General features: G+C 39.3%; 2 protein-coding genes across 2 annotated transcripts in view; one reads left to right on the top strand and one right to left on the bottom strand.

Annotated features, from left to right (window-relative positions):
* cep89 (centrosomal protein 89) overlaps positions 1–27,637 on the bottom strand; it is an 88,294-nt gene that overhangs the window by 16,326 nt on the left and 44,331 nt on the right. Inside the window, exon 17 of the mRNA XM_041794590.1 lies at positions 929–1,077. Coding sequence (XP_041650524.1) covers positions 929–1,077 — 149 coding nt within the window. The remainder of the gene's footprint in view (positions 1–928; positions 1,078–27,637) is intronic.
* On the top strand, positions 988–27,637 carry zgc:165481 (uncharacterized protein LOC100073327 homolog). The gene is made up of 2 exons (XM_041794602.1): positions 988–1,210; positions 25,591–27,637. Exons 1-2 carry the CDS (start codon positions 1,147–1,149, stop codon positions 26,325–26,327), a joined length of 801 nt encoding a protein of 266 aa, XP_041650536.1. The 5' UTR covers positions 988–1,146; the 3' UTR covers positions 26,328–27,637.

The following is a 27,637-nucleotide window of genomic DNA, read 5'->3' as shown; positions in this document are numbered from 1 at the left end:
CAGTGTCCTCTGTAATAGTAAATTGTAGATTTGCTTTGCATGTATGGCATGTGAATGTTTTTTTTGTTCAAAGACAAAAAAATAATAAAGTTACTTATTCAAGAAAGCATAGATGTAAGCCTGTTTCATGCTTGATACATCCATGGATTCACTAGTGTCCATGCGACAAATGTGACATAAAATCTTCAGACATGCCCCTTAATGGGAGTCCTATGCAATTAATTTTCACCTGGCTGCGCACATCTGATGATTTTTACAGGCACTGTACCCTGGTTTTGAGAGAATATCGGTTTGGGTGAGGAGGCTGCTGGCACTAGGTATAAATGCACCGGATGTTTCTGTCAGTTTGTGTCAGAGTGGCCGTCCACATGAAAAGCATTGCTGTGCTTTCAGTGTGCAGGCGTTACCTTGTCTTCATTGATGCTTTTTAAAAAGCCTTGCCCCTGAGTGATGTGCCCAATTCCCCTCTCTCTTATCTAGATGTACAAAATGTGCAAATGCCAGTGCACTCTGGTGGACGAAATATTTAACCTTGACATTGCTCTACAGCTGTTTCTTGCTTTTAAATTAATGATAATGACTGCCTTGCAGAAGCATCAGTCAGTCTTTTTTTGTGTAGTGATTCTTGATCAGATGGACTTACCCTTGTGAGAAACAATGCAAGAAAGAGACAGATGGTTTATAGTGTTCAAACTAATCCAATCGTCTAGACACCTCTGTCTGTTCCTTGTCAGTAATTGTTTTGTTGATGTGACTGACTCTGCCACTTCTTCTCCTTTTTTTTAAATCTTTACACACCATCTCCTGCCTTTTCGTTTCATTCATACATTCCCCTCTCCTCCTCTACCCTTTCCCCCCTGACTGCCTGCCTGCCTCAGTTTTTTTCTCCCCACTCTCTCTCTTTCTCTCCTCGTCGCTCCCCTCCTACCGTTTGGACTGCAGCAGCCTCTCCTCAGCCTCCTGTCTTTCTCTGAGCAGCCTCTGCAGGTGAAGGATCTCCCTCTGGTAAGAAGCTGTCTTTCCCTCCGCTGCTTCCTCCAATACCGCCAGCCTGGTTGACGCCTTCCTCCGGTACACCTGCACAGACGCACGCCAACAAACACAGGAATGACATGTGGAGTGTTGCTATGAAGGAGGAGGATTTACATGAAGGACAGCACAGCAGAGACGACTGGAGCGGAGGAGGGGGAGTCACACACATTTGGACAAGGTGAGGAACAACACAGACACGTACTAGCTTTGGTTATTCTAGGGAGAGGGTGGTGCAAGCGAGTCTGTTCATTTGTTTAATGGTGGTGTGCTTGTGTGTCAAGCAATAGTTGTGGTTGGATTTATTTTTAAGTTGTTGTGACAGCAGATCAGCAGCTAAGGGGCTGCAGATACACTAGTTCTGAACTACTGCAGGCAGTGCGGCACAAACACTCATACAAGTGGACTACATAGTTAATATTACATGGACTATTTAAGTTTAGCTCATGCAGCTTAACAGACATGATAAAAAGTCAAAGAAGGACCAGTAAAGTAAAAGAAGAATCAATCAGAGAAAGAAAATGTCACAGCGCAGAGGAGAATTTGATGCAGAAAAGGAAACTGAGAAGAGAGAGAGTGTGTGTTTCTGCTCTGCAGTTAGAGAAGATTTAGCGGAGAGAAAAACAGGGTCTATGTGAGGACAGACGGTGCTTGGCTCAGCTTTGGTGCATTATTCTCTGTCTGCTGGGGAAAGAAAGAAAGATGTTTGACCTTTTTGTTCAAAATCACTGTAAAGTAGCTGGCCATAAAGGCATGTTAAGGAGATGTTAAGCTAATAGATTTTCATTTTACATGTGTGTATGTGGTCAAGGGTGTAATGCAAGTTAGAAAAGGGGTTGAGAAGGTCCTTTTTGGAAAAAATAAGAATGATGCCATTTTCTGCATTTTGAAACATATGAGCTCAACAGCATGAGTGGTACTATTTTTAAAAGGACATTTCATTTCTATGTCTTCAAAGATAGTCTCAGAATAGTTTAGGTTTTAGGAGTCACCTGAGTTAAATAATGGAAAACTCAAACAGACGAAGATTGCCTCAGTAGCATCATCAGCTGAGCCTTTCTGAGGTAGGTCCGTGAGTGCCTCCCCTCTGTGTGGAAAGCTAACCTGACATGCCAGATACACTGTTTCATACATCCATTGCATTGATATATTTACCATTCATCTAATTTGTTAAAAGCCCCCATAGAAAGTGTTTGGGAAGGACAGGACTTTAAAAACAATTCCTGAAAGGTGATTGGAGGAATATTCCATCTATCACATTCATGACGGGCCAATCAGTGCGAGAAGGCAAAAATGACGTATGCATACATTTTTCTTGAGCTGACAGGATGCCGCTGCCATAGACTGTTAATGGCAGAGCTTCTCTGTGGATAAAATTGATGCTAAGACTGGTTGGGTGACATGCAAAAACATCTTCTCTGCTGAGCAAGCATTTGTTGTGGTTCTATGCTCTTGTTTCAAAAAGAAACGTGGTCCAGTTGTGATCAAACTGCCGCTCTCCTACAGCTACATCCGAAATGAATAGTTACTGCGGCAGCAGTCAATGGGTAGACCAGAAGACCCCATCCATAACAATCATAAGCCCATGCCAAAGCAGACCAGGAGGAGAATGAAACATCTTGTCTGTCGTGAAAAGGTATCAGTGTTGCTCCCTGCTCTTGTTTTAATACAGAAATGTTGTCCACGGGGCGCGCCGGTGGTCAAGTGGTCGGGGCACACGCCATGTATGCAGGAGGCCCGGGTTCGGTTCCAGCCTGTGGCACCATTTCCCGTATGTCTCTCCCCACCTTCTTCCCTGTTTCAGAGCCTATTCACCGTCCTCTATCTGGTGGAGGCCCAAAAATAAATCTTTAAAAAAAATAAACAACAACAACAACAAAAAAAAAAAAAAGGTTGTCAACAAAACAGCCACTGTGGCTAAGACCAAGCTAATCACTCCACTAGCAGCCATTGTATAAACCTACTCATACTATGACTAAACTTGTATCTCTGTAACTCTAACAAACCTACGCTGAAGCAGGTCGGCAGAAGAGTGACAACATTGTTTCCACCATGAAAAAGCTTTCAGCGTTGTTTTAATTCATATTTTATTTACAAATGAGGTCAAGTTCTGGTAAAATTGATGCTACACTAGAGCTACATCTGCGCTAATCACCGCTCTGGGGGCAGCCATTGCAAATGGTCTTAAGTACAACTAAACCCCGCCAGTAGCTACTGCCCCGTATTAATCAAATGACGCTGATTGGTCCGAACAGTGTTCAGTTTGGCCCCTACATTGTGGATTGGAGCTTTTCAAGATGGATTTGTCTGATGACAGATATGGAGTCTGGCAAATCCATCTGCTTTACAAGGTTAGCGGATCGCCACATTGCTGGACTCACCCTGCGACTGTGACCTCTTACTGGCAGCAGGACAACAAGAGACCGGAATCTCCAACCAGGTCATTACAGTAAAAGGCACATCTTCATAACGAGGTGAAATGTTCCAAGTGTTTTTGGATGAAATTATTTCATTACGTGCTACGAACATGTCAAAGTGTGTAGTCAAAGCCAAACTACAGGGCTATTTCATGTCATTCAGGAGGTGTGTCATCCAGCATAACTTGACCTTTTAATAAAAGTTTAACTATTTCAGTCTTCTATTTTAAAACTGTAAAGCTACTTCTTTTTTACATAGCTGGAAAAAGAACCAAATAAATGAATCAGACTAAAACTTAAAACATCAAATCCTCATGATCATGACCAAGTGCTCATTTTTAAAATGGATCAATATCCTCGTACACCACCTTTGACAGAGATCAGATCAATAGTATGTGCTTCACATGCATTAGGTGGGATTAACCAGCGTATTCATTATGCAGCTTTGTACCCTGTCCTATTGACATTTCATTTACTCTGCGTATCTGAGTATTTCGCTCCATCAGACACAACAACAAACCACAGAGTATACACAGAACCATGGTGTGGGGACTCAAAAGCATACTGTATCACTATTACCAATGTATACATATTGTGAATTATTTATCTTGGAAATGAGCAAGTTACTGGTTCTTGGATGTACAGGGTGTCCATTTCCCAGAAAGCTCATTTGTAAAAAGTACTTTATTTAGCATACATGAATTTAATATGTCTAGCAGGTTAAACTGGGTTATGGACTATATTTATTCAGTCATAATGTGCTGTTTTCCTCAATTCTTGTTTCCATATTGGCATGACATCTTTACACAAAGAGGCCACAAATTACTAGCAGTGTTTGAATGTGGAAACTGTGGACTAGGCAGTCCATCACCGAGTTGTGACTGATGAAGTATCTGACCTGGCCTTTATTGATTGACTGATGTGTTTGTGTGGGTGAATGAAAAGAAGAGAAAACAAGGCAGGAGAAAGGATGTCTAACACTGCTCAGGGCAGACCTGATGGACAATAATGTTCATTTTGTATAAATACAATGTCATTTCCAGAACATGCACGCAGCGTGCCTTATCATCAGGTTTACAAAGGCGTCACCCTCTGAGAAGCTGTACAGAACTTCCATGTCAGCCCACTTAATCCTGCAGAGGTGACACACTCACCTTTCTTCTACCAGTGACAGATCTCTGCAGGAAAACATCTCAGTGATTATTGGGTGTCAGCATATGCCATCAGCCACCATCCTGCAACCTCTCACAGAGTTAGAGGGCAGCAACAGTGACAGGCTATTTTCCTCTGCTCTGCTTTACTGTCAGAGACTGAGGGCTTCTAGAGACACCTTGAAATTAAAAGCTAATATATAATGGTATTATTCCTGTTGGAAAGTGTGAAGGTTACAAAGCATTAAATTAAACTATAAAGGCAGAATTATAACCAACCTGCTTACAATGATGTGAGAATGATGTCAATATGTCTCTAGGTGATGAAAAAGATGGTGCTTAATGTTGCCACAGTTACCATTTAAGTATTTGAAAAATTATCTCACTTATTTGATGATAACTTGACACTGATTAAGACATTTTGGACTAAAAGAAGCCCCCAGAATTTTAGTCTTGAATTTTAAAATCAAGGGCCTGTGTCCTGGCCATATTTAAGTAGGATGTACCAGTTTGTTAACCTTGGATTGGGCAGATTCCATGTCTGTCATCAGATAGATCCATCTTGCAAAGCTCTAGTCTGAAAAGTATAGCAGCAGTTTTATCAGAACTGGATCATATTTCTTTATTAAAAAAAGAGCAAAGAGCCACAGTGAAAGCTTTTCTTGATGGATAAGAAGTTTTTTTCCAGTTCTCCCTACTGACCTCAGCATGACTTTTATTCACCAACAGGCTCCACTGTTCATAAAGTGCAACAGCGGCTTCCTTCTGGGCTCAAGTTACTGCTGAAACTGTCCATGCCTACTACCTCATTTTGTCTTGTTGATATGATTGGCCCATAATAAACGCGACACACAGAATTTTCAGCCAATCACCTTACAATAAGTCCTGCCCTGTCCAAACACTTTGTATGGGAGGTTGATGAATATAGAATACATCCCATACAATGGATAGATGAAACAGTCTATCTGGTGTGTCAGGTTACAAGTAACTACAGCCTGAGCATCGGCTTGTATTTTTCATTGCTGTGCTCACAGTTCTTTCTGTTGAAAATAGAACAATTTTGGTACACTGAACACCCTCACTGCCCAATCAAAATCAAGAGGGGGTACATTTTCACAAACAATAGAGAATGAAAAACTAATGTGACATCTTTTTGTGGGTGCGACTTTCCGGTCTTACCAATACTTTCCATTTACACCAGCAGTGCTGTAGATTATTCAGACTTTTTGGGGTTGATCCACTAATTTCAACATGATTCCATGCGCCATAGTATCTCTGCGACCCACTGATCTCTTCATTGCCTTTTGCTTGTACTGCAGGATGAGAGCAATGTTGATATACTAATGATTTCCAATCGGGAGTCCATGGATTGTGTTTTATTTTGAAGTTGACCGGATGCTTTGCACGCTTTCCGGCTGATTGGATCAGTGTACTCCCTTCAGATTGGCGTGGTTTAGCAGTAGCTGCCGCTAAAAATAGAGCAGTGAACCTCCAATGAGGTGGAGCAGAGTGGAGTGGCACCTCTGGGACGCAGCAGGGTGCGGGCAGTGGAACTGCACAAACTGAGTAGAGAGGGTGCAATTTGCACTGCAGTGCATTTTGCTGGTGGACATTGTATGTGGAAATTGGAGGTAATGTGCTTGGGTACAATTCTTTGTCAAATGTGTTCGTTTCTTCCTAAACTTTGGTTTTTAGATCAAATCAAACAAAAAAACATAGTAGGGTTGCCCAGATCAGGCTTTTATTTCCATCTAATCACATATGAGTGAGACTGGCCGATGAATGATACCAATCCTAAGTGTATTTGTCTATTTCACTATGTAGAGCACCGACATCTGCAAGTGGAAAAGTAACCTGATGAAAAAGAGCACAAAAGCAATCTTGATTCAGTCAACAACATGCTTTTGCCTACTTTGTTCAACAGAGCAGTACCAAAACCTCCAAGGGAGCAACATAGCAAGTATCCCACTGTAATGACAACTGAATCACACAGAGTATTTTAATTATTTCATTCAACCTTTATTGAACCAGGTTAGTCCCGTTGAGATCAAAGATCTCTTTTTCAAGGGAGACCTGGCCAAGAATGGCAGCAATGCAGTTTTAAATATCAAACACACTCAAACTCACACAGTTGAAAGTTAACAACTACATGTGTTCATTTATGGTAATTAACACAATATTGATGGACTGAAAAAGTATTAAGGCAATAAAACAGACTTTATAATGCAGATAGTCTAATTAATAAAAGGCTGTAGGTCTCAGAACCTTAACTCAACTGCAAGATGCAGCCAATTAAAGTATTTTGGAATGCTGAGAAAACATTTGAAGTTACATTTGAAAATGTAACTTAAATGTAACTTAAAATGCCCAAGATGCCCAAATATTACCCAGTAGATCTTACTAGTGACTGCCAGCATTTGTTTTTTATTTCCACTCATTGATTTTAATGAAAATAGTCCGATCATGGCTGGCTACTGATCGATTGGGAAATCCCTGAAACAAACAAAGACCAAACTATCACTACTAAGAAATGTGGCAGGACTGTAACCTGACATCAGTAAGCAGGTGTATGTTCTCAGATTTTGGGTTGCAGGTGATACTAGTGCCATTAATAGTAATTTTTCATATCATTACTAAAATCACAGGAAATCAAAGGGTCAAAGTAGTTTAAGGACCATATTTTAAGATCAAGAAAAGGAGATATTGGCTGCTCTAAATATCAAACATCTGATTAATAATAAAAAAATGCTCTAAAAAAATTTTGATCCCAGGAGAAGCTGACCTGAAATTAAGAAAGTTCAAGTTAGATTCCTCCACATGTATTCCATTCACATACTTTTAATTCCTTTAAGATTTCCCCATCAGATGAATTGACATTTCTGTTTGAGAACTATAATCTTGAAAATATAAATGCTCTAATGCTTGGCTTGAATCTCCAACAACCCCAACAGAGAGGCAGCAGGGTGCCAGCTTCACCCCAGCTGCAGAGGTGACATTTAGGCCTCACATCATGCTGAGCTGAGCAGAGCCAAGCCAATATATTCTTCCTACTAGCTGTAGCCCAGAGGCTGGCTGACCTTATCCACACGGTAACAACAAAAACAATAAAAATTCAAATCAGACCAGAGGTTTTTTTTTTTTTTTTAAACCACAATCCTGCAAGGGATTGTAGTGGCATTAATGCGTTTTTTTTTTTTTTTTTAATAATTTCTCTCTTAATAACAGTTGTTTCGCCATGCAAGCTTCACTGAACACAATTAATTTATAATAAACACCCCTGAGTTCTACTCAGTAGAAAAGCTGGCTCCCACTGTTTTCTACATGTTTTTTTAATATGCAGGGAGTGAGAGCCAATTAAGATACAGATTAGGAAAGGGATTAGACCTCTGAGCAAGAGGATTTTTATGTAAACAGTGTTTCTTCTTTGCAATAACCTTTTTATACTCACTCTTTGTCACAGCTTGAATTTTGAAAACTAAGGATCATATAAAAAACATACACCCTTTTGGATGTATTAGCCCTTTATTGATTTTATAAATCAATCATGTTCATATAAATTGGCTTTTAAGAAAAAGATACAAAAAAATCTGTGTCAAACTGAAAACAGATTTTTACAAAATAATGTCAATTAAATGAAATATATATAATGTAAAAAAATATTTAAAAAAATAAAACAAAATAAGAGATGGCATAAATATTCTCCCCATTTAAAGTGACCAATTCAACAGAGGTCCAGCCAATTGGTGCTAGTAATTTCAAAATTAGTGAAATGAGGATCACCTGAGTGCAGTGAATGTGTCTCTGTGATTGTAGTATAAAGACATCTGTGTCTAGAAGGTCCAGTCACTGGTTAGTAAGTATTCCTGAGAACCATTCCACCATAAAGCCAAAAGAACACTCCAGAGAAAAGGTTATTGAAAAGTAAAAGTCAGAGGGTATGGATAAAAAAAAATCCAAGGAACCATCAACCACTGATGTTTAATCCATCAACAAGAAATGTAAGGAATGTTGCATGTGTAAATCTGCCGAGATCTAACCTTGCAAAGCAGATGGATACGCCCATTTCCTTGTTTCTCACTGGCAAATCCATCTTGCAAAGCTCCCATCTGAACCGTTTGGGCCTGGTTAGAAAGTGACAGGACCAATCAGCGACGAGGGGCAGTACTTTCAGTTGCAGCAGAGTCGTTATGTAAACAAGCAGCAGCAAGAGCTGGTGCAGTTATGGAGGAAGAGATTAGTGTGGATGCTGCTAAAGTGCCAGTTTTATCAGAACTTGACAAAATTTCTTTGTTAAAAGAAGAACAAAGAACAGCAGTGAGTTGTTTTCTTTTCAAAAACCACAGAAGTCGAGTACTTACACATCTATAGTCGCCATGTTTCACGTTATTCCTCACTAGCTGCGCATGCGCAGCTCGATAGCGACTACGTCATGTGTTTTGTTGCTACATATTGGTCTGTAGAGTTGTGACAGACAGAACGTTCATCCAATCACACTCCAAGTTTTTTTCAAAGCTTCTGCCTTTTCTCAAACCTTTCCTATTGAAGCTTTCCCAGATGGATGTGTGAAACAAATCCATCGGGCATGTCAGGTTAGCCGAGACCAGGCCGTCCTCACAAACTGAGTGAGCATGCAAGAAGACTAGTGAGAGAGTCCATCAAGACACCTTTTACTCTGAAGGAGTTACAAGCTTCAGCAGCTGCGATGGGAGGGACTCTGCATACAACTGCAGCCGGGTTCTTCACCAGTCAGAGCTTTATAGGAGAGTGGCAAAAAGCCACTGTTGAAGAAAACTCTGATTAAATCTCAACTAGAGTTCACCAAAAGGCATGTGGGAGACTCCATGGTCAGGTGGAAGAAAGTTTTTTGGTCTGATGAGCCCAAAATTGAGCTTTTTGGCCCTCACACTATGTTTGGCAGAACACTGCACATCACCACAAACACACTGTTCCAACTGTGAAGTACTGTGGTAGCAGCATCATGCTGTGGGGGTGATACTCAGCAGCTGGCCCCGGAAGGCTTGTAAAAGTAGAGGGTAAAATGTATGTGCCAAAATATATGAAAATCCTGGAGAATAATCTTATTCAGTCTGCAAGAGAACTACGGCTAAGGAGAAGCTTTATTTTTCAGCTAGACCATGACCCGAAACATACAGTAAAAGCTGAGAATTTGTGGCCTGACTTAAAAAGGGCTGTTCATGCCTGACCCCATTGCAACCTGGTAGAGCTTGGAGTAAAATTGCAGTGACTTTATATTAAAATTTCAAGCCTACGGATAGAAGCTTTGGGGAAATACTGAATATACTTCACCACAGTGAGTCATAGACTAAAATTTTGGAAGCAGATGCTCTTAGGCTTGACTCCATTAATTTTCTAAAATGACGGATTATCTGGTTCCTTTGTTTGTTCATGAGAGAAGCCAGCTGAAAATGTCCCTTTATGTCTTGCCACCTGTTCAAAGCCATTCACATATCAGCGCTCCCATATGTCTCGCCTTATGCTGAAATACGATTTGTGCTGCAGCCAACAACTGCTGCTAATGCTCTGAATACAGACAGGGTAAATCTTGTGCTGGTGTTAAAGGCTACTGTTTATACAGCCTCCTCTCCTTTTATCAGCCAACCTGCTGTTATTCTAATTAACACCCAGCAATCCTACTAACAGCATTTTAGACTTAAATCCAATCTATATAATCCAAATGGTGTTGAAATTCCCTGCAGCAGTATGTGCCTCCTCTGAGCGTTAAAACATCCACTGCATGTGTAAACAGAATGACCTTTTCAGCTGAAATTGGAATTGTCTTGACTTATTAGAAGCAGAAAACACAGGAGGTGTAATAAAGCAATTCCACTAGGCGAGCAGAATTCAACTACATAATACCCTGCCATTCCTCTGACCTTACTGAATCTTATAAGAGCCATGGGTTTATTGGATTTATTTGCAGACAAATTGAGATAATTCAAGAAGGTGTATCGAATAGATAAAACTATGTGCGAGTACAAGCCTGCAGGAGAGGACAGAAAGTAAAGTTTTTGCTGTGAGGAAAAACATTGACAATTTTCAGCTCCCTGTGGCCAACAGAAAGCCACTTTTAAATTTACCCGTTGGCCTCCTGCGGCTAACCATTGCACAATGAAAAAAAAACTGTAATTATACTGGGCACCTCCTAGCTAAAGCTGAGTCCTGTGGTTATCTGGGTAGCTACGGGGTGTGAATCCATAAAATATCATGACTGTGAAACAACATGGGACAGTGAAAGAGCATTCACAATTCTACAGCTATCCTTTCTTGGCACAGACGGTTAGAAATGATTACTCTTCTCCCTCTTTAGCCCGAGGTGTTCAGCAAAAACTTCCATGTCAAAAACATTAAATTTGCCACCTCTTCCGAGACTCAGCTGTCGTATTCTCGTTAAAAATCTCTGACCTTTGCAGAGAAGTGAAGCTCTTGAGGGACAAACAGTCAACAGGTATGTAAAGGTCTGTTTAAGGTTAGCTTGGCAGATTATGTGATAAGAAATTACAAACTATAAGACCCCCTTTATGCTTGTTTAAAAAAAAGAAAAGAAAATAGGATTTTGCAAATGGCGAACAAACACAGACATCAGCCACAGATGTGTAAACAAGCGGCTCTTTGGAGGAGAACTGGGAATACAAAATATCCCACAGCTAATCAGATTAACTCAGCCCTCCTGCTCAGATGTGTCACCTACATCTGCCAATGTCAAAGTCAATGTCACAGTTAATTTTGGTCATAAATAAGATAAGTGACATTCCTGCCTTGAGGGTTTCACTTCAGTTAGGATGGAAATGAGCAGGAAAAAACAGCAAACACACAAGTATACGCAGCTAAAGCTGTTTTCACAATTGCACTCCTGAAAATGTCAAGAAAATTGACTTGGTTGTTTAAATGCATACCTCATAGTATGAGACTATATCTGACAGGGAGTGGGCATTTCAGGATTTAAGACATGGGGGATGAAATAACAAACTGCTACACAGCACTACTTAGCTTTATATCAATGCTACATGTAGCAAAATTATTTCAAAATCAGCAGAAGGATGCCAGGGCATGGTAAAGTCAATGAAGCAGTTTTATTATGTGCTCTATGTTTGCTTTTTGATTGTGTTCAGGACAATAGTCAGGTCAGGAGTCTTCCCCATGATTGCAGTTGTGTGTACTGAACCAGAATGAGAATGGAGGCTCAGGAACACCAGTCAACAACTATTTTTCCATGAGGAAGACTAGACGATGACTAAGGACGTTCCATGTCCTGCTAAATGCTGATTTAAATTTTGTTTAACTGACTTGTCTAAAGAGGAGAAAATCCCTAGAAAACAGTCAAATTCCTCACAGGGTCATTGTGTACATGGGTGTAATGTGAGCCTGATGTACTCTCTACAGCATGGCTAACATTAAAAGCTAGCGTCACCCGCCTTTGTTCCTCTTTGCAGATTAATATCGTGCTTCAACGTGTGGCCCCTTTTAACTTTTAGTGAGAAGTACCACTTTATTTCCATTTATTACTTTAAAAAACAGTCGTATTGCGCTTTTCCTGCCACATGCTAACCGCTGAGCTACTGCTGGGCTTCTTGTATTTACATCTGGTGAAGTGCCAGACAGGAAAGCAGCGGCCATTAACTGAAGCTACAGCGGCCTCTAGCACCATGAGGTTCACTACAGTTTAAAAGAGCATTATAGATCAGAATTTCAAGCCTGTGTTTATAAAAAAAACGATAATTAGGTTATTAGTTTAAACGACTCGTGAATCCTATGCTGGTTAATTTGATAAACAAATTTAACCATTTTAATGATTAACCGGGCACATCCCTAGTTAAGACCATTCAAAATAAGCTTTTGGAGATAAAAATTGTGATGAAAAATGCGTTTAGTTTTGTCAAGAAGTCTAAATCGAAACCAGAATGCTAGAGCTGGACTGTTTGGTTTTCTACTATTTAGCCGATTAAATTACTTCTTACATTTAAGACAGCACCTTAATTAATACTGCAAAGCCATCAGTGCAATGCATATCTATATTTAGGTTGAACTGATCTATTTTCATATTGCACATTGCTGATTTCTGGCTGATTGTTGTCTTATTAATTACCTGCACTCTACAGACTTCTTTGCAGATACTGCCTGTCACCTTTAAGCCCTCATTCATTCAAGTGCTGCTTTTCTCCCCTGCTAATGTGTTTTTTTTTTATTGTTGATTTAACATCAGGCCAAGGCACAGCAGATGAAAATCAGCCCTCGGACAACACTGGCACATTAACTGTGATGTTCATCGATCCAAACTGTTGCTGAAAATAAATTAAAATAAAAGCTACATGAAGTGGCTGGATCAACTAATGGCCTGCCCTGCAGACTGTAAAACCTCAGACAGACATCTACAAATGGCTCCTGTCACTTTGGCTGTCTGTGGTTTCTGTCATTAAACAGGAAATACTGAGAGGTACTTCCTCATTTTGTCACTGCAGGAGATGAAGCGATTTCTCAGTGAATAAAGTCAGGTCAACTTGATTACTTCAGGAATAAGATGATAGTAATCTGTTGAGCTGTAATGTGTTCATTTGGAACAGCTATAAAATCAAAGTCCTGCTGGGCTCTGAACCAAAAATTAACTAAGAGAATAGACTTATTTTGTACAACAGATTGTTCCTTTATCTTACAGTGCCACAGATATTAGATAAAAGTAGTTAAGAGACTCACAAGTGCACGACACGTATCAGAAAGGCCACGTCTGAATAAGCAGTAGATTGTTTGGAAATGTGCACAAGCCTAGCTTATTGAGCACAGGGATCCACTGTTCTATCAGAAAGACCCCACTACCCTCCCTTACCTAATTATTCAGATGTAGTAGGTTCTGTTTGAAATAGGGATGCACCAACCTGATCCTGGTTTCTAATATCAGTCTGGTTATGACTCAGTTAGCTAGATGTTATTAACGACTATAGTCGATCCATGAGGCTGATCCTTTTGGCAGATGTCTTTACATTTTCCTCCTGACTCAGCTGTCTCTTTTACACTCTATGCTCACATCTTGCGCATTTCTATTTGCACCCATTGATGTTTCTCTGAAATGATGTTGTTAGGCACAAAGTTGGCGTGCCTGAAATCTGGTCCGGTCTGAAGACTTTGGTGCAGTGTGATGTTTAGAGAATTTGCTAGAAAGAGTTATTCATGAACTACATAAAATTAATCAAAATAAACTGGTAAACTTGAATCTATAAAAATCAAGTTCTAAATACCAGTTACGCTCATTAAGCAATTTCAGCAGGAAAAATGATAAAACAATGGGAGCAAAAGCTTTCTGAGGACTCAACTCCAGGGCTTTAAGTGGCTTATAAATTTAAAGATGTAGACATCAAGATTATTAACTTTATTTTACAAATATCTAAATAAAAAAGCCAAAATATCATTAGCAAAAGGGGGAGGTGAATATACAGCGTTTTAAAGAAATGCATCTGGTTATAAAATAAATGTTTATTCTACAGTTTGTGTGGAAGGTTTCTCTACAGTTAGTTTAAAACAGCACTTCTATTTGGCCCTTTATTTATTGTAAACCAGGATTAATGATCTGTCCACAGCACATTCCTGTGGATCAATAGTATTATTAAGAGATGTATCACCTATCAGATATGTGATGTCAAAGGTCAAGGCCAATTTCAATTATCACAAAGGGCTAGAGTCCAGTCCTGCCTGCCTTATATTTGATAAATTGCAAGCCACATGCAGAAAAATACTGAAATAAATATTCTACCTGAAAAAGCTCAGATATACTTCTGTACATTTGGAGCTTTTTTGTTCAGATATCACCAGTCTGTAGGATGGTGGTTTGTAAGATTTAGATTGTCCACTGTCTCTAGAAGGCTTTGTTTGTTGTCAATACATGTTTCTGTATTCTTAAATCCATGTTTCAATAAATTTAACACTGGAAAATCTATCAGGACTGCAGTCTTCTAGCAAAATGTTGACATGGAAAGGAAAAAGCGTTTTTCAAAATACTCTTAACAGCAGCAGTTGAAAAGAAAAGTGAAGACACAAATCTATATTAACAAAGTCATATTTACCATCTTAGCAGACCAAAGAGAAGAGCATGACAACTCTCCTCTTATCAAATGATGTCCATGATTGGACAGCATCATTTGATTTAAATAGCTTTACCAAGGTCAGAATATTGACTGTTGTGAAACTCTGGCTGTTAAAGTTGTAGATCCAACGTCTGGGGCTGAGAGAGGGACAGATTTTGCAGCTGAGATAACACGGCTTAGCTTTTGCTTTTATCTTGGCGATCAAAGTATTTCCCACTTTGTGAAGAAAACTTGTTGATCAAAGTCCTCTTTGCTTTTAAAAACACTGAAGTGAGTGGAAGAGGTTTGTGGAATAACTTAAAGTAATACTTGATTGATTTTCTCCATGGGAAGTTCTCCTTTGGTTGACCTCCTCAGAGAGCAAAAGACCAGCTAAAAAGCATAAATGGATATGGTAGGGAATTTGAGGTAGTGGTTCATACAGCTCTGACCAAGGTCTGAAAAATTAAACTCAAGTTGTTTGTAAATGCTCTTCAAAACAGCATATTTTCTCATCTGACACCCCAATCTCCAGAGCAGCAGAAAATGTCAGGCCTTCCAAAAACCTCTACAATTTGTCTTGACAATAAAATCTGCTTAGTAATTCTACAAAGCTGTGGTCAAGTCTGATAAAAATACTTATTATAATAATTATAATTATCTCCAGTGTTAAAGCCTGATGCTTTGTAAACCCATTCATCCATCTTGGCTCTAATGAAACATCACTACAGCAGCTGATGAAAGGTCTTGTCCCATGAAAAATTCTTTATTTAACAGCACATGTTGAAAGAACTGATATATCATTATGCCTGGAATGACCGTTCCTTTTGCTATGTGTGCAGTTTACAGATCACATCAGTGAATGAAATTGCCAGTGTTAATTGGATGTGAATGACTAAGACACATCTGTGGAATCCATTCCCAAGCACTTTGGAAAAACTGCCAGTGAGTCTTACACATCACTAGTGAGTAATTTTTGCCCACTCTTCTTTGATGCATTTTTAATTCAGCCACATTGGAGGATTTTCGAGCAACAGTGGCCTGTTTAAGGTCATGCCACAGTATCTCAATTTGATTTAAGTTTGGACTTTGACTTTGCCACTCCAAAATGTTCATTTTGGGGTTTTTAAGCCATTCAGAAGTGGACTTGCTGTGGGTTTCAGATCATTGTCCTGCTGGATAAACACAGTGAGCTTGAGCTTGAACTGATGATCGGACATTCTCTTTCAGGATTTTCTGGTAAAGAGCAGAATTCATGGTTCCATGAATACCAAGTGGTTCAGCTTAGTTTTCAACTGATGTAACGGGATGCACACCTTCCAAAAATTTCAACTTTTGTTTTGTAAGTCCACAGAATATTTTGCCAAAAGTCTTGGGGATTATCAGGATGTTTTAGCAAATGTGAGACAAGCCTTTGTGTTTTTTTTGGTCAGCAGTGATTTTGGCCTTGGAACTCTCCCACAGATGCAATTTTTACTCAGTCTCTTTCTTACTGTATCCTGAGTCAAGTGAGGCCTGCAGGTCTTTAGATGTTCTGGGTTCTTCTGTGACCTCCTGAATAAGTCGTTGATACACTCCTGAAATAGTTTTGGTAGGTCCGCCACTCTAGGGAAGGTTATTCACTATTCCAAGTTTTCTCCATTTATGGATAAATCACCCTTTGGTTTGTTGGAGTCCTAAAGCCTTTGAAATAGCATTTCTTTAGATAGCGCCGTGATGTGTTGCTTTTTTAGATCTCTTAGCCTTATTCACTTTGTCAGACAGGTTCTACTGATGAAATTTCTTTATTCAACAGGTCTGGCAGTCATCAAGCCTGGGTGTAGCTAATAAAACTGAACTCAGCTTTCCCAAAACTGAAGCTTAGTGTTAGATTTGCATAAAGAAAGCATTTTTGTCCATTTGTTTTGAAAAGGGTATTTAAATTTTGAGTAATAGTCCTGTAAAGTACATTTAGATCAAAATTGTGCAATTAATTTACAATTATTCAAGAATTAACGATGAAATTTGTGAGATTAATCGCAACTAAAAATGTTAATCTATTGACAGCCCTAATTTAAATATGACACACTCCTCACGAATACTTGCTTGCATTAATGCTGATGCACCACGCCGCTGCTGCTGCTGCTGGCAAAACATAATCTCCTCCACCCCAGCCAAAGTTTGTTGCACCCTCATATTGAAATTCATGCAAAATGGATTAATAGTTGTAAATCCATTTTGCATTAAAATGGTAAATGAATGACGAGAGTTTTTCTGATTGAAATGTGGTTAATCACAGTTAATTCATAATTTATCAGTGGGGGCAATGACCAATTCATGTAGGGCCAGGTAGGGTTAGGTGGCTTTATCCTTCAATGAAATCACTTAAAAACTGCATTTTGAATTTACTCTGGTTATCTTTGTCTAATCTTAACAATCTATTCAATGACCTGAAACAAATAAGTAATTATGTTTCAGGTGGCCCTGAACAGAAAGATTACAGTCATTCCTTTTTTTAACTGTTGTTCTTCTTTCCTTCTTAAAGGAGTAATCTTCATACTTTCATCACATGAAGTAATGCAATCTTTCAATCTTGTCCTCTATGACAGTCCCACTCCTTAGTGGATCAGTATAACAGTTTTAAAATATATGAACTTTCACTTTAAAAATATTTACACTTAACACCAATAATTATTCAGTCAACCAATCAATAATTTTGTTAACCAGCCAATTAATGTGTCAGAAAATGCACCAGTCAATTAAATGCATCTCCCCATGAGAGACTCTTAAATAAATACATAAATAAATACATAGACATACACATAACGCTTATAGGTTATTTCCATTCATGTCCAGTCTTCATGTGAAATGTACAACACTCTTGTGACTAGTAAACTAAATCAATCATAGCAGTGCCATGCCCTTTCATAAAAACATTAATTTGTCTAGAACTTGTCCACCGTGCCTCAGGCATGATGCAGGTGGAGCTGCTTCTTTCTGACATCTTTTTGACATGTTCCAGGAGGCTTTTTAACGCAACAGACTGGTGGCTGAAATATTTAACAGTCAGCAAGTCACAGAGCGGCCTGCTGGGCAATTACCAGCCCAACATCCACCTATTTAATCTATATTTCATGGTCATAAATAAGTGAACAGTGAGCTTTTCTTTATATAGCATCTCTCTGATGGGAGGGGGACTTGTTGATGACCAAAGGTAGAGGTAAAGCAGAAAGTAATCAGGAATACATGGAGAGGACTGAAGTTACTGCAGCTACAGCTAAAAAGAATTAACAATGCATCTTTCTCACTGATTTCTTGAGTGTGTACTCTTTGTAGAAGTTCTCCACTTTCCTAGCCCTCTTTAAAAGTGTAGGAACATTAATTAAATACAACAGGTTCTTATCACAATCAGCTGCAAACAGCCATTGTCTAAGTCATGGTCTAGAAGTAACCTTGAATTTTGGGAGTCTGTTGAAAGACTTCTATAAGACACCTCCTGAGTGAAAGGGTTCTTGTATGGCCCACTGTGGGAATAAACTGGGAGAGCCAATATGTCAAAATCCACTTAGGTACTCCACTGGAGCCACAGGTGAACAGCTCACAAAGGATATATCTGCTCATGACTAGCATGATGTGCACTCACAGCAATGTCTTAAAAAAGATAAAGCTCAGACACTGATGCTGCATTATTTGTGTTGTCTTAGCTGTACACAGTACCTGCGTATTAAATCCATTTCTGTCAATTGCTCTTGGCACGACTCACAACAAGAATGACATGTGAGCTTTATGGTGCAGAGCTCTAAGGCACACACAAACATGGTTACACACCAGCAAGCCAACTCAACATAAAAACAAGAAAATAAGTCAGTTAAAGAAACTAACCCATATTAAAATTCTCTACAGGAGAATCAGATTTCATTCTTTGCTGCAGGCTGTTTTAGAAGAGCTTAAAAAATACATGTGGTTTCACATACTTCTGCAAATGTATGCAGCACCACAGTGGTGCTGCATACATTTGCAGAAGTATGTGAAAGTTTAAACACAAGTCTCTCCACGACATTATAAAGTTTCCTGCCTCATTTATTTTAATTGATTATTAGATTAAGCTGAAGCTGATCTGTGTTAAGCCAAAAGCCACAGAAGCAGGAGCTTTATGATTAATATCATAATATCAAAGGATTGTAACATGATTACATATGATGTACATTTATCAGCAGGTCTTCATAAAACTTGATGGACTTCAATCATTGAAGAGACTGACACCCTATAATAAAGGGTGGCATGATTGTTCATAATGAAAATAAACTTAGCACAAGAAGTGAGGATATTTGTGTTTGTTATTTCTTTGTTGTTACAATGCTTCTTGTCAATAAATCTTATACTGTCATGAAGCCTGTTTACTTCCCATTTAAACTGTGCCACATTTGTAAGGAACATGCATTTGTGGGACGAGCAGCAGAGCTGAGTACGTGGGTCGTGCCCATGAAAAATTGGCCAAATCTACTCTGTCAATGTTTGGAGCTTCTGGGGCCCTCTTCTGTTATGGTCAGGTTCCTGATTGGCACCTGATTGTCACCACCCTGCTACAGTGGTCAGTGGAGCCTCATTTCCACCAGGTGGTCCGGTTTGATTGAGTTACGGTTTGGTATGGTTTGGTATGTTCAACACCAAAATAGTTTGTGTTTCCACAGACACCCGTACCCTCACTTGGTAGGTGGGCTGTAAAGGCATGTATGTAAAGTCACATGTAACGCGAGTCTGCTGGTCCAGCTGCAGAGTTATAGAAAGAATGAGGGCAGGAATCAGTAGGGAATAAGCAATAAACAGCTTTATTTCAGCTGAAAATGCTTTTATAAAAATAACTACTAAATTGCCAATGTGACTCACAATGTCATTGTCCCACAAATACATGTTCCTTACAAATTTTGCACAATTTAAAGTGAAAAAAAACAGGCTTTATGACAGTATAAGATTTATTGCATTATTACAACAAAGAAATAATTTACCAATCACTAATGTAGTTACTTTTTGTGCTAGGTTTATGTGAAAAACATGAGGGAAAATTGCAATGGATCAGAAACATGTAAATTATGTATTTCAACTTGAGTCAGTCAAAAATGTATTTCCTCTCCTTGAAAACCTTTACATAATCACTTACAACAAACATTTTGTGCATTTTCAACTTGTTCAGTTTTAAAGTGCACTATGAACACTATTTCATGCCATGAACATCTTTCTGGAATAAATTGTAAGCTGTTCTTTTGAAGTACATAACTTGAAAAATCTTTGCTCATTTCTAACATTCCCTTTTATCATGCTCACAATTCCATCCAACTTGAGAAGAGCCCTTACATCAGTGAGTAAATTCACCTGTAGCGCAGATCATATTGATAGACAGAGGGACTCAACATGCACGCTTCACTTTGCACTGAAGAGAGTCCAAGATGGACTAAAATGTCTGCATAAGTAATTTTTGGCTGTTCAGCTCGACATTGATTCATCAAGGTTATTCTTCATCCAATGAACATGTTTCTCTGTTTTTTCCTCTGCTTGCTTAAGCCTCATATAAGTCCTCCTGGCAGTTTTTCACTTCAGGAGCTCTCTTAGGGGCTGCTGTACTATGTAGAAACTTTTATCTTGCAGGATCTATTTCTAAATTTAAGGGTATATATTAGAACAAGTCATGACAGTAAGAATTTTCTTATATTGGGGTGGCTCTTTGTAATGAAGATTTATGAATATTGATTAAAGATTTTGCTACATTGAGTACAAGTAAATGCACACACAGGGAGGTAACATGCCATGGTATGTTTCTTTACAGTTTTCAGTCACTCAAAGTTCTGAAAAAAGTACCTCAATCTGACAAGTTACTCTATCAGTGACTTAGTGTTGATTTTCTTAATGCTTTATAGTTTAAGGGTTTTACAGTCTTCGCCATGCTGTCAGGCCTATTTGTTCTCTAAACTCAACATTATTACACCCATGTATGCTAGGAGTGGGCTGTGTTCCCATGCTGTGATGGCTCTGTCTTTCTTTATTAAGTTCACCTCAATAAATCTCCCAGCAACTGAGCCAGGAAAAATACAAAATAAAAGCATTCTGTACAGATAAGATGAGTTACTCTGTCGAAATGCTAAACCAGGCTCTTACTTTGAAAACAAAAACCCTGAAGTTTAGATTGTATTGATCTTCATTATGATTTAGATTTGAGCAGATTTAGTGGAAAGAGAAAGCTACAGCCAGTACTTGAGTTTTCGAGCAGTGTTTCCCGACCATTTTTCCTTGGAGCAACCCCCTACATATAACTAAGAAAAGTGGAGCCCCCACAGGACATGAGAGAAGAAAAAGTGACACCCTGCCATCAAAAATCAACACAGATTTTAATTGTTTCACTGATTAAACCCTAAAAAATGCCCATACCTGCTTTTCTTATCAAAAGACCTTAGTATAAACTACTTAATAACTGCTTTATCATGGTTTTAGTCAATATTTGCAAATCTAATTTTGCCAGCTTCATCGCAGACAAAGGCTTGTATCCCCCGAAGATCTTTGGCACCCCCCTGGGGGGCTCTCACACCCTAGGCTGGGAACCAATGTTTTAGAGAACAGCTTTATCAGAACAACACTATGTAGTTGGTGGCCTTCATCAGGGTCATCAAGAGACACACTGCAAACATTTCTATGAATGTGGACATGCACATCGGCTAAAACACGGTAAATACGTGCCTCTATCTATCATTTTCTTGTCTATTTTGGCCAACAGATGTACACAGTTTGGAGTAAAAATAGGCAAGCCTTTTATTCTCTCAAGTCTTGGCGTGTGAGTTGTGGCACTCACGCAGGCAATCTGAAAGCCCTGATGTGTTAAAATGCCAACTGAAATGAAAATCAAGCAGCTGTTACATAGTCAAAACGCTCCAAGTCTGAAGGGTTGCTGGAACTTGATAAGAACATGCAAGAAGAACTCATCCAATAGTAAACAAGAATATTCAGCCTTATCAGGTCATTCTACCAGTCTGATTAGTGTTAGGACTTGTGTTTCACACAGTACACCAGCATTGCCCCTGGGTAGTGTTTGATGTCAGCAGCTAGAGCAGAGACCGGTTCCCTTTCAGTCCTCTTTCCAGTAGTTTCTGAGTTCATCAGGGAATATGGCACAACCACGTGATAATTACAGGCCTCACACTCAGTCCATTTTGTGCGATCACACTTACATCACTGAGGTCAGGGACAGTGTAAGAAATTCACAAAGGGGTAGTCTGATTCAAGAAAGGATGGTTACTGGCCCAATTCTTTGTGGGTTATGAAAGAAGACATCATGGACCAAATACAAAGTATTTTAGGGGACTGGAGAGGCTGTGCAATTTTACGTTATTTTCACTGAGCGGCTTCAGCCTAGGCAAAGCAGACTTCAGGTACTTTCACTAGAACAATCACTGGATACTTAAAAGTAAATTTTCATGGAAAACTGACTTGAAAATGAAAGATAACGCCTATTTCCACCGCTTGGCAAAAAACACTGTGTACTTTTAATTTAAATTTACATATAATAACAGATCAAAAACCCGGCTAGTTCATTTATATTATTTTTTTGCTAGTATTTTACTGTTATTGTGAATAAGATATAACTGGTGTTTACTTTTATTATAGTGAATAAGATCCTGTAGTAAATAACCGCTGTTAAATCCAGCAGTTTGTTATTATTGTTGTTGTTAAAGAACAGAAACTGGGGCCCATTTCAAGAATGAAGTTCAACAAACTCAGAGCCTAATCCTTAACTCTAAGTTGATCTACCCACAGATGAGAAACACTGACTTTTCAGCTTCAGAACAGCAAATTTTAGTTAGGTAAATCAACTCTGTGTAGGTTCATTCTGAGTTCAGTGTTGGCAACACCGCTTTAGGACAGTTTGACGTATATCCTACTAGGCCAAATAAAAGAAAAAAGGCAAGGTTTTGCCATAAATTCAAAATATTTAAAGATTTAATTCCTACAACTATGTGAAAGTTGTAAGTTTACGAGATTCTAGTGATAAATGGATGAATTTGTAATTTCAGTCAATGGTTAGATGTGGGATTGGTCATAGGCTATATTGCCTATAAAATCCATTAATATCTAACAATATCTCCTATCACCTACACACAGTTCAAATATGTTCTCAGAATTGTAATGGTTAAAAACACTAAGGCTTTACATTAGCCTAATTTAGATAATGATAATAACTTGTAAAACACAAACACTGGACAATCAGAGTAAACCATTTTAATGAAAGAAATCTGCCCATGAAAATTATCACCTGCTTCAATCTATTTTAAAACTTGCCAAAAGAGCTGCTGCGTCTCAGTCCAAGCTAATCGCTCCACTAGCATTCACACAACAAGAAACCCTTTTCCTCTTAACTATCGCATACTCATGCTGAAGCAGGTCAGCAGAACAGTGAAAACATATTTCCCAACATAAAAAAGCTTATAGGGTTGTTTATATTCTTTATGTCATACAGAAACATGGTCCAGTTCTAGTAAGAAGGATGCAATGCTAAAGCTACATCTGAGATATTTCCAGCAGTGGAGGCAGCCATTAGAGGGCCTTCAGTACAACTAAACCCCGCCCATAGCAAAACTCTATGTATGGCTCTCGTTACCACAGTGGAGGCAGCCATTACTGATGGCTTTCAGTCCAAGCAAACCCAACTCTGTATGCTACAGCCCATAAAGTAGTTAGTAGTAGTTTTTTGCTTTCACAGCATTAATAGTTGTGTTTATTATTGTTAGAACTTTTACATAACTGGCTCTAACTTTTTACATGCGTTGTTTTCATTGGTAAATGGTCCTCTTTATGGGGTCTAAATCTATCTTGGCAGACTCAAAAATTCATGTATGGGAACACCAGTGGCCTAGAGTTTAGTATGGGCGCCCCATATACAGAAACTACAGTCTTAAAAGTGGAAAATCCTTTTCCTTTCTCTTCCTGATTTTCAACTCTGCTGAACGGAAGCATGTTGCATTTCTGGTGCTCCTTTGTTGTGCTGTGGCTGTTCAGGCGAACAAGCTTAACATTTAAATATACAGATGTGAGAAATTTTAAAATATGGGCATCCAAATAGCAATGAAAACTAGACGTAAACCAAAAGACCTTTTCTTATCTGCAGATGACACTGAGCTGCTACAGTAAAGTTCTGTGGAGGAGTAGAAGAGTTCAAAGACCCCTAACCTCCTTTTTATTCATTCCTGCTGTCTATGGATTCACACTAAGAGCCACAGTATCTGACCTTATTAATCTATTCAATGACTGACAGTTTCTTGCAGTTTCTCCTTGGAGGAAACTGATAATTGGAGGTTTTGCCATCCAAGCCATTGTCAACTTTAGTAGCTGTCAGCAATTAAGTACAATCTGCAGCTGCCTCCATCAAGTAGTGCTAATCCAGGAGTGTTAATACATCTGCGCTGGCCTTAACCTTTAGCCTGGATTCAAACTTCAATGTTCTTTTTTGTTTGAGGTTTTATGAGTTGTGTTTTAGGGCAAGTCAGAGCAGTTTGAGCATATAAATTATGTCCTTATCAGCACATTGGGTTATGCCACTGCAGCATCTCCCTGCAGCCACAGTGATGTAAAATAAGTCCACCACTGCTCTGTATTAACTAAGGATGCACTGATACCGATGCCAGTATTGGGTATAGGCATCAAAATCAGGCATTTCAGATTCTATGCATAGTATCTTTTAAAACCATGATGTTAGCCTCTCATTGTGCGAGTATGCAGTCAAAGTTGGGAGGCATGTCTGTAGTTTGGTGATATTTTAACGTAGAAGAGAGGACAAAAGTAGAAGAGAATGAAAACTATGGTTATCATTATATGTCTGGCACTTCTTTCTCCACTCATAAGCAACATCTTTATGGCCAAAGAGCTCTAGTTTGGTCCCATCTGACAAAAGGACATGCTTCCAGTATGTAGAATCTTTCTCAAGGTTGTCCTTAAGAACACTTCAGTCTGACTTGGCTTCTGCAGAAAGACTTGTCTAAGTCATTCACGAGTGTCTTGGCAGTTGCTCTGGGGACTTTAGACACATCTCTCACTAGTTTTCTTTCAAGAGTCTTTGAAATCTTTCTCTTAACTACCTCTGCCAGGACTCTATGGCTCTCTTTGTATTTCTTGATGATACTTCTCGGTCTGGTTCTTGATACTTGAAATGCTGTGCTAACTTTGTAGATCCTTCTCCTGCTTTGTGAGCATCAAAAATTATTTTTCTCCAGTCTAAAATGATTTCTTTTGTTTTTGCTATGATGTTTTCTCCAGTGACAGCTCAAACACTTACTAACTTGATTAACGTTTGGCTGTCACCCCTGTACTGTTGACAAATAATCTATAAAATAAAATGACAAATGACATGTAAATATAGAGGAACAAACCAGTGGAAAACAGCACACAACAACCAGCACAACCTACATTGCTCATGTTGTACAAACACATGAAACACAGCAGTATGTTAAAAACATGAGAAAAACATTAGAACACAACTTACTACTGCACAACCTCAAGCAACATTATTTAATTTTTTGTTGATATTTTTTATGGTTCAGCTTTAGAAATGTATAGCACACTTGTTGAAGCAGCAGCTGTCCCTTCACCTCTTCCAAATATCAATAGAAAAGCTGGCTCTTGCTCTGTTACAGAGGGCTCTGGGACAACACACTGATCCAATTCCCAAACCATAAATCATTCATCAGCAGCAGGTAGAGAAAATAGAAGCAGCCAGAGTGCTGACCTTTTCCTGATGGACAGAAATACAGCAGATAACAATACTCAGAAATATCAGCTGGTTGCAGTAAGATTTTTTATCATTCTAGCCAGAGTCACATAAAATGCTGGACTGCTTAAAAACATCATTCTTCTGACTATTTTTTTTTGCCAGTATGTATTAACCTTTATATTTTCTGTCACTCCCAGAACATGCCTTGAAGATGAGCTGTCCTCCGGCTGAGTTAGAAGAAAAGGACCATCCTCCACCAGAGGAACTGGAGTGTAAGATCTGTTACCAACGCTACAATGCACACAACCGCAAGCCTAAGATCCTGGACTGCCTGCACAGGGTATGTGCCCGCTGCCTTGTCAAGATCCTGGACATCGCTGATGGGGCAGGATTCATCTGCTGCCCCTTTTGCCGGCATCAAACCGAGATCACGGAGTATGAGGTCTCAGCCCTTCCCGACGATGCTAACATCATGGGCCACCTGGCACTGCGAGACAAATCGTGGAGCTCAGACCAAAACAAGGAGGTGGTCCTAACTCCAAAGAGCTTCTCCTCCTCCAGCCTGTCCCATGACTCCTCCAACTGTCTGGTCATTACTATAATGGAAGTTCAGGGGGACTTGCCAAGTGGAAATGGCAGCTCTGACATCTATGGTGAGCAGAGCCTGGACTCTGTATCAATAGGCTCCAATGGGCTGGCTCATCAGGACGCCCTGACCAAGCTCTGCAATCCTGTCCCACGCATCCTGGTCTGGCTGCTGGGTTTCTTATACTTTAGCTCCCTGCCTCTTGGAATCTACTTGTTGGTAATTCAGAGAGTGACACTGGGCATTGTTTGTGTTAGCTTGGTGCCATCAAGCCTGACAGTCTGCCTTGTTTATGGGTTCTGCCAGTGTTTGTGCCAGGGCATGTGTGACTGCTCCTCCAGAGGATGAGAGTGGGCAACTGTTGTTCCTAGGCTGGGATACATCTGAGTATTTGATGTTTTCTTTTTGAATGATACGGGGTTCAAAGTCAGGATGATGCCCACTCTTACACAAGCTTTACATCGCTACAGTATTCAAGGAAAAATCGAGAAAAGGAAATGACTGACGTGAGCGCTGGTCTGTACTTTTGTTGGGTCAACTGCTGCAACTCTGACACCAGTTCAGCAAACAGATTTAAAGTCTAGGGCAGGCTCTGTTAGTTGGTGCACTACCTAAACCTACATTTCTGTGATAAATGTCTGTATTTGTTCTTTGATGTGGTTATGGCTTAGTCAAACATCATGTCTGACAACAGATGTTAAACTTTTGTCTTACTTTACAAAAGTACTGACAGTCCTGGGTCCTCAGTTAAAACACAATGTACAAGATAAAAACTTACAAGAAGTCTGTTTAAAGGTACAACTTTCAGAGTTATAGCTGATAGATGTTACATGTCTGCACCAGTCACTCAGACCAAAACAAAGCTTTTTCAGCCAAACCTCCTCTGTCCTTTAGCTCCTTATTGCCATCCTACCCCAACCTGTGTAGAGAAATCTTGAGTCTGAGTGATGATACTCAACTATTAGGCCTAGACCAACAGTGTGACAGTGTTTCCCCACCTGGTGGCAGGGTCAAATGTTAAAGAGGTAGTTGTTGGCATGATAAGAAAAAAAAAATATTTATGGTTTCAATAAAAAAAAAAGTAAAAACATATAGTGAACACCAAAAACAATAAAAGGTAGAATTTATTTATTTGAATTCTTCTTCCATTCAAAGTCCCCAACATTCAGTTTCTATGCAGCTTTGTCACTCTTTTAGCCCCCTTGTTTTCACTGTATGTAGTTTGCACATCTACTAGCTAGAATATGGTAGTTGACCTCTCAGACTTCTGAGATTGTTGTGAGACAGACTCGCAGCCTGCAAGTCACTCTGCTTTTCTCTGCCAGTCGCTTGTTGACCCTGTTGAATACTGTTTTCTGTCAAACCAGCTCTCCTCAAGGTTCATTTACATAACTGTATACTCCTTGTTTTCTTTAAATGCACCATTATAACCTAATGAGGGAGTAGAGCTGTTAAAAAGTAGCGCCAACTCCCACTGCTGGTCTGTTTTGCTATGTATTCCAGTGTTCTGAGCAGTAAAGTCAAAGCACATGTTTGCAATACACAATAAACAAGGTGAATTTTCAACCATGTTAGGTCTCGATCAATGTTTAACGGGGTAGCTGCATGTGTTAACTGCACGATGATGGCATATTAGCACTTTATACTGGTATATAAGT

Source organism: Cheilinus undulatus, linkage group 1 (genome assembly GCF_018320785.1).
Source record: "Cheilinus undulatus linkage group 1, ASM1832078v1, whole genome shotgun sequence".
NCBI classification, from domain to species: Eukaryota; Metazoa; Chordata; class Actinopteri; order Labriformes; family Labridae; genus Cheilinus; species Cheilinus undulatus.
Note: the sequence above shows the minus strand (reverse complement) of the source record. Positions and strands in the feature narration are given on the sequence as shown.